This window comes from Alligator mississippiensis, chromosome 1 (assembly GCF_030867095.1).
Source record: "Alligator mississippiensis isolate rAllMis1 chromosome 1, rAllMis1, whole genome shotgun sequence".
Taxonomy (NCBI): domain Eukaryota; kingdom Metazoa; phylum Chordata; order Crocodylia; family Alligatoridae; genus Alligator; species Alligator mississippiensis.
In genome coordinates this window covers 363,614,612-363,626,752 of record NC_081824.1, presented here as the reverse complement: position 1 = coordinate 363,626,752, position 12,141 = coordinate 363,614,612, and the positions used below count along the sequence as shown (strand labels likewise).

At 40.5% G+C, this 12,141-nt stretch overlaps 1 protein-coding gene across 4 annotated transcripts in view; it reads right to left on the bottom strand.

Moving 5' to 3' along the window:
* GGACT (gamma-glutamylamine cyclotransferase) overlaps positions 1 to 12,141 on the bottom strand; it is a 39,727-nt gene that overhangs the window by 4,612 nt on the left and 22,974 nt on the right. Inside the window, exon 2 of one of the 4 annotated variants that reach the window (XM_059721103.1) lies at positions 8,099 to 8,162. The exons of 2 other annotated variants lie outside the window; for them this stretch is intronic. In XM_059721103.1, the coding sequence (XP_059577086.1) occupies positions 8,099 to 8,162 (64 nt within the window). Of the gene's footprint in view, positions 1 to 71; positions 186 to 8,098; positions 8,163 to 12,141 lie in introns of all 4 variants that reach the window. One more of the 4 variants, XM_006262588.4, reaches the window with a different exon arrangement.

Here is a 12,141-nt window from a genome sequence, read left to right as displayed (position 1 = left end):
CAGCAAGAATTCTTTACTTAACTAGCTAACTTACACATACTGTGTAGTGGTAGTAACATTTCTAAATATACCTGTATGGCTAGAAAACAGAGGATTGAAGACAGGAATCTTTAAGATTGCATTTGATACATTCAGTCTAGTGATATCAGAGGACTGGAGTCCTAGCTGCTTGGGTGTTTTCTTCCCTAATAAAAGAAAATGTGTCATTAAGTTCATCCCTCCCCATAGGAGAGACCTTTTTGCTAGAGTAATATTCCATATTGAAGAAACTGTATCTCTGCTCTCACAGATTACAGTAGCTCCATTTCAGTATGGGAGCCTGCGTGTCTACTTGTTTCATGGAATAATGTAGCATTAGTCATTTGATAACAAAATTAAAGTGGTTGTACACAAGATCGTGCTATGTTGCATGACAACATTTAGCTGAGAGAGAGAGAGAGAGAGAGAGAGAGATAGGAAGGCTTATTTTTCCATAGAATGCTACAAGCTGGGTCACAACATGAAACTGGAAATGAAACAAGAGCAAAGCTGTGGCAATGTTCGTAGGAGCAGTGAACTAAATGTATACAGCCTGGGCATTCACCAAGACAAGGGATGAACTCTGGCATTAGCAGAAGAGAGGATGACTAATGCCCCTGACATGAGAGGACTACAAATGTGTGCTACCAGCTTTTGAAGGGAAAGGCAATGTCTCAAAGAGAGGCAGAGTAAGACTGCAGTGGGAAAAGCCTAGAGTAGTGTGGGGTTGTTTCGTGCAATGTACTGAAGAATTTTCTGTAACAGCTTCATGAATCAGCATTTGTGAATTCAAACACTGCAAATAATCTAAATAATACCAGATTTGCATGGGATGCTTGGAAAAATTAGATCTGAAATGGAATCAGTGGTATTTTAAAAGCTATAGTTAAAAGTGCAGGGACGCATCTGACTCAGGCATTTAGACAGCTAGGTTCTCCCTCGTGTTTGTAACAATCAGATGACAAACAATATACCGAGTGGAAAACACCAGAGGTGGTGGTTCTCACAAGTACACTGACAACAGGGCCATTCTTTCCTGCCTGAACAGTAAATTATGATTTGCACACATCAGTTGAAAGAAAATCTGTACATTTCAGTGTTCACAATGGGTGGCAAGAGGCAGGTACAGGACACACAGTTCAAGCCCTCCTCAGATGCCAAATCTGACCTCCTGCTGTGATTTGCATTTCATAGGTATTGCAAACTTTGACAGTCCAGGCCATAAAAATATTTTGTTCAGTCTTGGCTTAATTTTGCACATACCCTACAAAGGAAAAAGGGGTTGCTATAGTGAAAGATATGAAACACCCTAGATTCACTGTTCCTTGGCTATCTTTCAGAGTATCTCCTCCTTCCTCCCTCATTGTTGTTGTGTAACAAAAGCAGTTTCAGACCGTTTGATGCTTTTCCAAATTTTTCCATCAGTCACTAAGCTGCTCAGAGGCTGTCTCAGTTTCACCCAACACAGCAGTTTGGCAGCTAATTGCCAGACAGAACATCAGAGGAGAGCCTGGGACTCTTTTTGAAAGAGCCTTGATAAACAATATTCAAATAGTATGAAACCCTTTAAAAACAATGCAGAATCAAGGATTAACATGTTTTCCACTATTTGTTCTTGTTTTCGTGAGCTACAAAATATGGCAGATGGGTTAGAGCTAGATTAATCACAAGGTCACATTACTGGTCAACAGGAGTGTCATTTAAAATGTCCAGTGTCCCTTCTGACTACTGACATGGTAATTTTTTCTCAGTGAAGGAAACAACTCATTTCCATAAAAGAATATTCTTTACCAACCACAAAAAAGCAACCTACTTTAAACAGCTTTCACGTGGACAAAAAAGACCACCAGGATTCACTCAGTATTTTATCAGATATAGTTCAGTGTAATTTCCCCTTCCTGACATAAAATGAGGTTTTGGATAAAGCTCATTCCCTTACAATAAAAAGAACATTAATATTCGGTTGCTCTGACTCCCTTTTATAAGAAAAATCATTACCTTTCAGATTGTGTTTTGAATAACAAACACAGATCCTTCAGGAAGAAACTTGTCCCAGTGGGGATTGAGAAAGGATCAGAGTTAAGCACTGAAACATGCAATTAATTCCCATTAGGGGATTAGGGCACTCGTGTTCACTTTGAATCAGAAAAATGAATTGTGAATTAAATTGTTCACAACCAAGAGGTTACTTGTCAGAGTTAATAAGCTAAAAAATAAAAGGGAAAACTAAAATGCACAGAAAAACTCAAAAGCAAGTACTCCTATAAGAAAAAGATATGCTTCACTTCCATTAAACAAAAGACTTTCCCTACTGTACATCAGAAGATACTCTTTGAAAAAGTTTTGAAGGGGGAGCATTAAGTATTACTGAAATGAGAAATATTTGCACCCAATCTTTGTCTACCAAAGCGAGTTTGGCATTTAATATCATACCACTGGAATCTGTTTAGGACCAATCGATACACAGTGCTTCCAGTGAAGATCCAGCATTGTTTAACACTTCCATAACAGCTTTCTGGTTGAAGTTTTAGTTTTTGACATGTTTGTTTAAATGAGTGCATTCACTGAATAACATCAGTGAAAATAATCAGCTAGGAATATGACACATTAGTAACTGTTCCTGCATGTAACAGTATCTAAATGTAACATTCAGAGTAACACCTCAATCTCCCCTGCCTCCAAAACTGTGACTTAAAAAGAAAATGAGAGAGCGACTGCCTACCCCGCATATTTCCAGCTGCAGTTTAGCAGGTAAATTCACTTTAGTATAATCATTAATCCAAGACAAACTGATTTGGACTTTTGTTAAAAAATTAACCACAGCCCAACTAAAGCATTGGTAGAAATAAAAGTGCGTAATGGAGATCTTTGCTGAATGTCATTTCCTATAAGAATAAATTAGACAATTCTGTGTATAACAAACAGCAAATCCATTCCCCCATCCTGTTTGCTGCACATTACATTACAGAAGCAGAACCACAAATGATAAGCATCATTTCTTGTATCTATATTTTATCTGCTTTAAATACATTTCGGCCACCTTGTGGCAAGACAGTAAAGAGCAAGGATTTAAATTTTAGGATTTTCATACAAAGGATTTTAAACAAACTACTAAAAATAGCTCTAGACTGCAGCCAGAGACTGAATATTCAACAGTGAAAAACAAAAAGTTGCCCCTTCTCAGGTAATCCACTTTGACATTTCATACCTTTACTAAGCTACCTTGGAGAAAAATCAGACCTTATAATGTACGCTAGCTTCCCAGACAAAACAAGCCCATTCAAAAGGTTCTTTCATGAAATATTCATAGTACAGTCATTAAAATTTAATGACATGGGAAAATGTGAGTGAAATCTGTATGTCATCTCTTCAAACTATTTCTTTTAACTATGAGTGACAGCCTGTCAAACTGTTGATGCAACCTATCACTTGTCATTTTGGTAAGCTAGGTTTAAAGACTGGAAGGTAAAATAACTGGGTTTTAGGATCATGAAATCAGAACCTGTTATTGGGTTAGACTAAAAGCCAGCAGTAAACAATACTAGGAGGAAAAAAACAGATTTGGTACTGAACATTAGTAGTAACAAGGTTTAAATACTGTATTCACTTATAAGCTGGTCTAATGACAGAGTCTTTGCTTAATGCTTTATTTTTTCCCCTACTACATAACTATTCAAATGCTATGTGAAAGTGAAGGCCAGGAGTCCTATTGCTAAAGGCTGGTTTAGTCAACCTGTAATTGCAGATTAGACTAAACTGTCACAATTAGGCTCTTTGTTCCAAGGTTCTCTCTAAAACAAGACCACTGCCTCATTTCCCCCCAACAACAGTAGATCCTATAATAAACATCCTCTCTGCAATGATTCAGACAATTATTGGATCCTACTAGCGGCTTTGGGGGTGGGGTGGGGGGGGGGGGAGCATGCTATTGTGGTGGCTCCAGGGATGTTAGTGATCATGGTAAGACTGGCTTGGATTTTATTTTGTTGAAATATTTTCTTGCAACTCTGAAAAGTATCCATTTCTCTCCCTTTATACAGTAACATTATTTTCCCTTGAGAAAAATTCTTAGTGTTGGCTCAGTGACCAGATATAGTTACACATTAATTCTTCAGAAGTTTCTTAAAACTGTAGGAAACAGGTGAAAAAACAAAATGCCTTGAACTTTAAACTTGAGCTCAGTCTGTTTGAATGAAGTGAGTTTTAAGGTCACTCTTCACTCAATGCTAACTTTCAAGAAGGACCAACATGCCAGAAAGGACTCATGGGACTGCATCCTGTTGGTTCTTTGATGCTTTCATTTTGTTACTTGGTATTTTCTTTATAGCACAGACAAGGGCTTCCTGCTTGGGCCGACCCCTTTCCAACCTCACTGAATACCTCGGAAAAGTTTATGGCAAAACACCTTTCTTACATTAACCACAGAGGCACCAGTGAAATGATGGCTGCTTTGAAATCAAGAGGTTATGGTCTCCTCTCAGCAGTTGTTCACTCAGAAACTATGAAGTGCTGGTTTGCGAAAACAAACAACAGTATTATAGTAACCACTGCCATGTTGGACACTACTGGGTAGTACCTGTAATAAACGCTGCACTAACCTACTTCATAGCCTGCTTTCCCCTCAAGCTTTCGTTTATATCACAAAAGGAACAAACTATACAATTTTTATCTTAAAGAGGTTTACAAAAGTCCATTACAACTTAAAACAACCCCTGACAGATGGGAATCAAAATGCTATAAAAAGATTTCTAATACTAATTCACTTAGCATTGTTGCAATAATCTCAGACCTTTTACCAGGTACAGCCTGAGTATGTTGGGAAACTGAGTTATAACACTTTTCCTCCCAAATCCCCAAAAGGTTATTTATTTATTTTTAAATTAACAACATATGATAAGCAAATATGCAGACAGCCCAATTAGTCTCAGGTAAGATTACCATCCAAAAGAAATGTGAACCAGATACATAAACAGGGAAGAATAACTAGTCCAGGCTCAAATCTCAACAACAGAGCATCAGGCTTGTGTTTTATATGCAGATACATCCTGTTCAAAAGGCATGAGTACTGTTACCTTCAGCAGAAAAAAAAATCCCTGCTACAGTGAGTTTAAATGCCAAATCAGCATTAAAAAAAAGCTTTGGACAGAGCACCCCATCCAGTACAGACACAGGCGCTACTGTGAACTAGAAGCACTGCAGATTTGCATGCAACAGAGTGCACTGCACACCCCACAGTGCTTCAAAGTGCCCACATCCTGCACAGTCTGAATACAGGCCGTTTTAAACCTGGAGCAGAGTTTTACCAGCCAGGTCAGCACACTCGTTTACATACCAATACCCAGAATGTTTACACTGATTTCATACTAACAGTAGCATCCGACCCGTCTGAACAAAGCAAGTGCCTTCAGTATATTTGCATGGGAACATATATTTCTACATCAAAAAATAGGAGGGAAGAGGAAAACAAAGGAGAAAAATAAGGGAGTGTGGCCAACTGTAAGATCCACTGTCCCTATACTGCATCAGAAGAGGATGCGACAACCTCCTTGCAGCACTTTGTTAAAAATAAAAAAATAAAGGAGTGAGGACTAGGTCACAGCTCAGCAACTCTCCTTGGAAGAAACTCCATTCCTCCGTTTCCAAGAAGCTGAAATAACCCTCACAGAATGTGACTTAGTCTGGAAGGAGGAGTTTTAACAGCATTCTTGTAAGATTCAACAATAGCTGTCTGCACCCACCAGCAGACACTTGCTTTGGAGGCCTTTTATGCTTTTGTTCTTGCCAGCATAAAAGATGAACAAAGCATTTGACTGCCTGAGAGACTTTGTTCTGTCCAGGTAAAATTTAACAACTCTGCAAGTGACCAGGTAGTGTTACCTTAACTCCTTGGTATGGGGCTGATAGGGACAGATGGTAATGCGATGCCCTGATTTCACAGTTAGAAATGACTTTAAGAAAGGAATTTCCAGCCATGTTCTTTCCTGACAGAATCACTGTATGAGTTGTGGGAACTGTTTCTTGACTGACAAGTTATTTAACTCAGAGAGGGTATTTTAAATGACAGGAGAAACAAAGATGCAGTAGGCAGAGATTCAAAAAAAGCCACTTCATTAATTGTATTAGAAATAAATTCATCTTCCAGCTGGTGATTGTACTTTAAGAGGCTAACGCAGGATAATCACTGCTTTTATCAATCTAGCAATACAGGCAGCATGATGCCAAACTCTCTTTTCTAAAAGAAAAAGTACTGGCAATCTTGACAAACTGATTTTCCACCAAGATTATGTTAATGTCTCCAGAAACTGAAGCTACTCCAGATACAGTACTAGGCTAAATATGATGTCCTGTCTGCCCAGAATTAGCTGCTCAGAGCAGCCAAATTGATCAAGATTTATTTCTTACGTTCTGAGCCACCAAATAAAACTTTCCCAGATCCTGGCAGCATACTGATACCTCGTGATACCGATGGAACAATCATTGTAGAAGATGGAGTAATCTTTCTTTCAGAAAGGAGAATCAAGATTTACAGAACTAGGAGAAGCGAAATGGAGGACGAGCGCATGGTAAAATGAGTGCAGCTATGAACAAAGCGTTTCAAATTGATCTATTTTTCATGGGATTCCCCTTGCCCCGCCCAATGTTAAGACTACAGAAGACCCATTATTTTGTTGCATGCTGATGCATATCAGCCTATTTGGGAAGTCTCCCTATTTAAGAAAAATTGACTGTAGGACCAAAAACAGATTGCCCAGTTTCCGCAATCTTGGAGAGGTCCTAGGACTCAGCAAGGCAACTTGTGGAGTCCAGCTTGTCCAATACATGAACACTAGCTCCATAAGCTGCATCCTTTTTGCTCAAAAATGGGAGATTAATGTTTTCAGTTCTCGACTGAAAGCTCAGGTCTACCATGTTGAACACACAAGTGACTACACTGCACGTGTCATTTTGCAACTGTAAGAAGAAAGCTGTGGAAAAGGAATTAAGCAATCCAAAGGGGAGGGGCGGGGGGGAGAGGCATGTTTTATGAGGGATATGCTTTTGTCCATCTGAAGAGATACTGTGACATTATTTGGATTTGCCTCAGAACTGTCTCATTAGATAGTGGTGTTGAAAGGCATGGCCCCATGACATGTGGAGGGCCAGCAAACTGAGAAACATAAGCATAATTTAAATGCATACATTATTTAAATGAAGTTAAAAATAAGAGTGAAGCAGTACGTTTGCTGCTTAAGTTTTGAGAAAGTCAAACTACTATACTACTGAAAGCCATTAACTAATCAAATCATGTGGAACAAGTAAAATGCTGAAATGCTGCCAGCAACAGTGTCTTCTGCAGGTACAAAGAAAATATTTTCTTCATTTCATCTTTATAAATTAGCTCAGTTCAGTTGGGAAAGGCAGGAAAGGTGATGGGGAGAGAGAAGCATTTTCCTTCTCCCATTCTCCTTCATGCAAAGCCTTTAGGAAAAACCAGACCCTCTTCTTCAGGACCTGAGCCTAGAAATTCATACTGATATGGGACTGTTTTGTCCCCATTTCCCCCACTCCCAGGTCAGGTAGCCCCCTTATGCCTCCACTTTCCAAGTTTCCCTGTTCCTTCATGATTAAACAGCAAGATGTTTCTACACCACTTCCTTACGTGTCCTTGTAACAAGGTATTTAGCAGAACTTGCAGATTTGTTGGGATCTGACAAGGCCATGCCATGAGCACTTCTGTTATGGCCTCAAACTTGTGACCTCTGGGCTGTCAATCCTATGCCTTAGCACCCACAGCCCACCACCCCAGCCCTCCCTACACCACTAAATAACAGACACGGGTAGGAAGGGAGGGAGTGAAGGGCAAGGCCTAAGGGCTAAGAATGTAGCCTAGCCCTAAGGAAAAGGGGTTAGTTTTGGCCTTGTTGAAAATTGTAATCATAGTATACTTGTGCATGAGACGTGGAGATGAACTGGAGATTTGGGAGATTCTTTGAGCAATTCTCTTGCAATTGCCTGTGAACACATGGGACTAGACTCATGAAGCTCCTTCTTACTACATACGTCATTACATCAGACCTCTTAATATTACAGGACTGCTTACCTCTTCCGATGATACTTATCTTTGCCAGTAACTCAGCCACACTGATCAACCCAAATTGGTCCTCCTAGGGTATAAAAATCTACACATTAACTTTTCCCTCTGTTCCAAGACATAATCAGTGGATACTGATTAGGATACAAAAAGGCTGCCACTTTGACTTAAAATATGTAAGTGCTCCATGGCATCCATGTCAAATACATTTCACAAAGGAAAACAGAACTGTCAAGAAACTGGAAGCGAAATAGAAGAATGTTTTACAACCCCATTATTAATTAGAAAAAAAAATTGTAAAGAGTACATATTGTTTGAAATGATCTTTTTAGTAGATGATAGAATTTAAAATATATACATTAATTCCATTAAAAAAAATCTTTAAATATATACATTTTTTAAAATGGGCCATCTAACCCAAAAGGTCAGTGAAGAATTGACTTTTCGCCTCTAAAATTGTACCTTGAACTTGGGTGTACTTAAGCAAAGAAATTTCTCAGAACCTTCCCAACCTCTAAAATGAATATTAAAACGTAAACTTGAATACAATTTGCTTCACATTTGACAGCAACTATCTAGGGATACTTATGAGCCTTAATTAATTATACACAGCACCTTTAGGCAACGTTCACTTACTGGTGCTAATTAACTGGGGAAAAAAAGAGAAACAAAATAGTACAAAGTAACTAGTGAGCTACTGAACTAAATTCAGCTGCAAACAGAGAAAGGAAACTCTAAGATTCAAAGTAGAGCAATGAGAGAAACAGTGAAGAAAAAAAAAAGACATTATAAAGAGAAAAAGCAGTTCCTGTGAAAAGACAGATGAACTAGAATCACTTCTGATTCTCTGCACTTTCACATTTGTTTTGAATTACATTACAGAAACTTAAAGAAACAGTGAGTCATTTCACAATTCAATATTTTCTTCAGTATCACTGTCAATTATCAAGGCATGTTTCTGAATACAGAATACATTTTTTACTTTCAACACCTGGTGTCACCAGAACAACACAGTATATATAAAAGCTCTGCACTTGTGTAAGCCTTGATTTTAAGGCAGCTAATGCTTCCAAAAAATTGATCCATAGAAAATTAAGAGAAGTCATGCATAAACATGCACAAACATTTCAGTAGCTAACAGTCACACAGTTGCCCTTGATAGGTCATTTGCTGATGACAGCCTTCAAATGCCTTAGTTAAGGTCCTAATATTATTAAGAAAGGCCTACAGCAAAGGGACAAAATTCATCAAAACCTATTTTAATCCGTGTTAATTCTGTTTTTATTGAAGGTAAAAAAAAAGCTGTCCTGTTGACTCCAGCTACAGCACAATTTGAAATCAGATGCAAAAAATAGAATTAGGCATTCAAATTCAAAATTGTGATAAAAAAGAGTCTAACCCTGAAGGTGCCTGAACTCATTGGGTGCCTCCATTTTTTACCCGAAAGCTCCCGAGACACCTGCAGTTCCACTGTTGCCACATGCCCAGAACTCCTCTGGTCCAAGGAGCTAGGTGTCTAGCTCCCTGCTCAGCCCTGTTTGGATTTGGAAATGAGGTGGAGCAGCACCATTAAATACTCTGAGAGGCCCAACCCACTAGACATTCTTAAATGATTCAATACAAAGCACAAGAGCCACAGCTACTTTTATTCAAAACATCGCCAGAGGAAGAGGCGTTACCACAACCACTATCTTACAAACAAGTATAAAATACTCACTTAGGAAGCATAAGATCTAGGCTTCTTATAACTTTGGGTGGAGAAGGGCATAATCTGCATCTTCCCTGATCACTAGGCCACAAGAACAATTTAGGTGGGGGCGCTCTCCATCTCCCCCTGCTGAAGCTGGACTAGTGGGTAGATAAAAACATAACATTTGTGATGTCAGAAGAACAACAAGCAAGACAGCCTGCCTCCATAGGCTAGTAGTTTGGCTCAACTGAGAAAAGAAAGGAGATTCCCTAAGTTCTGGTCCCTGTTTTGAGTGTTGTTTGGCATTTTGCATTATAAAATATAATGGTAGAAAAAGCAAAAATAAACCAAAATCTAGGGCAAAAAACCCATGACTTCTTCATTCCTAACTCAATGGATGAAGTGGTAAGCTAGAATCAGGTTCCTTCGTGTTTGCTCTTCTTCTGACCCAACGATGCTTACATGCTTGGCTGTGCAATGGCCCAATTTCAAGATGAGGGTTGGAGTGTGCCTCTACCCAGCTAAGCAGCTCGGGTACGCTTCTGTGCAGTGGGAAACCTGAATGCAAAAGCCTAAGTTTCCCACTTTCTGGGTGACAACTCTGAGTAAATTCAATATATATATATGTAAAAGATGGGCAGCAATACAGCTACCACCACCTCTACAGTTAAAAGAGTGAGCCCAATTAGTTCTTTCAAAGAAAATTTGTAGGGACCTAACCTGAGAACATGGGTTCTCAGCTCCGGATCTCAGGTGGATGAAGACATTTCCTTGGCAATCTCTCTATAAGCAGAGATGGGGGGCAGAGGGTGGTGATTTCAGACTCACACCCTATAGTTGGCGTTTCTTTCCAACCAGCTCTAGATGGCTCCTAGTTCAGCATGCAGTTTTTTGGATCATCTTCTGAGGGACCTAGCTCTCCTTATGTACTGCATGTGGAGCTTAAGTGCCTAGTTTGGGGGGTTGGATTTCATTTGGGCAGTCAGATACCCAAAATTTAGACAATTCAGTACCTCACCTGAAGACACTTAAGCCACATCCATGTGAGCAGGGGCATACGTTTGCAGCAGCAAATAGTGGTACAAGTTGTGCCACTATTTTACACTGCAGCGCATGCCCGTCTGTGTGCTTCACATCAGAACACACTGTCCCGCTACTCTGCTCCACGGCTGGCTGGGGTGCAGTGTACCTCAGCACAGGGGCTCCATGTGCCTCTGTACAGGGGCTCCGCAGCAGAGCCCCCACACTGAGGCATGCAGAGACAGGGGAGCGAGCAGCCAGCCCACGGCTGCCTGCTCCCCAGTCTTGAGGCACCCTGCACCCCAGCCAGCTGGGAAGCAGCTGGCTGGGGTGCAGGGTGCCTCAACATGGGGGGCTCCACCGCATGTGGAGAAGGGAAGCAGGCAGCCCTGGACTGCCAGCTCCTCCTCCTCTCCGTTTGTCCCAGCACACACTGCATTTTTCTTTGGGGTTATTTTTCCTACAACCAAGAAATCCCAGTAGCAAATGCCCCAGCACTACATATTAACAGTGCTGTGCATGGTTTAACGTGCAACAGGTGTAGTGTGTGGTGCCACAAAGAAGTTTGCAGCACCACAAACCGCACGTGCCTACGTGGATCCAGCCCTAAAGTCTTTATTTTAGATCTGGCCCTTGGCCCAGAGTGATCAATCCTTGTTAAAAGCCCATGCTATTTATGACCTTTCCACTTAAATATATGGATATATGAGTCAGGTCACATGCAAGAGCAGATGGAACCATAGAAAATTAGGGTTGGAAGGGACCTCAGAAGGTCATCCTGTCCAACCCCCTTCTCAAAGCAGGACCAGCCCCAACTAGATCATCCCAGCCAAAGGTTTTTCTATCTGGGTCTTGAAAACCTCCTAGGATGAAGATTCTACCACCTCTCTAGATAACCTGTTCCAGTGTTTTACTGCCCTCCTTGTGAGAAAAGTCTTCCTAATAGTTAACCTAAATTTCCCTTGCTGCAACTTGAGACCGTTGCTCCTTGTTGTGTCATCTGCCACCATTGAGAACAGTGTAGCTCCATCCTCTTTTGAACCCCTCTTCAGGTAGTTGAAGGCTGCTATTAATTCCCTTCTCAGTCTCCTCTTCTCTAGACTAAATAAGCCCAATTCCCCCAGTCTTTCCTTATGTCTCCCAGCCCCCTCTCTTGTTGCCTCTGCTGAACTCTCTCAAATTTGTCCACATGCTTTCTGTAGCGGGGGCCCCAAAACTGAACACACTACTCCACATGTGGCCTCACCAGTGCTGAATGGAGGGGACTAATCACGTCCCTTGCCTACTGGCAACATTCCTACCAATGCAGCCTAGGATGCCATTAGCCTTCTTGGCAACAAGG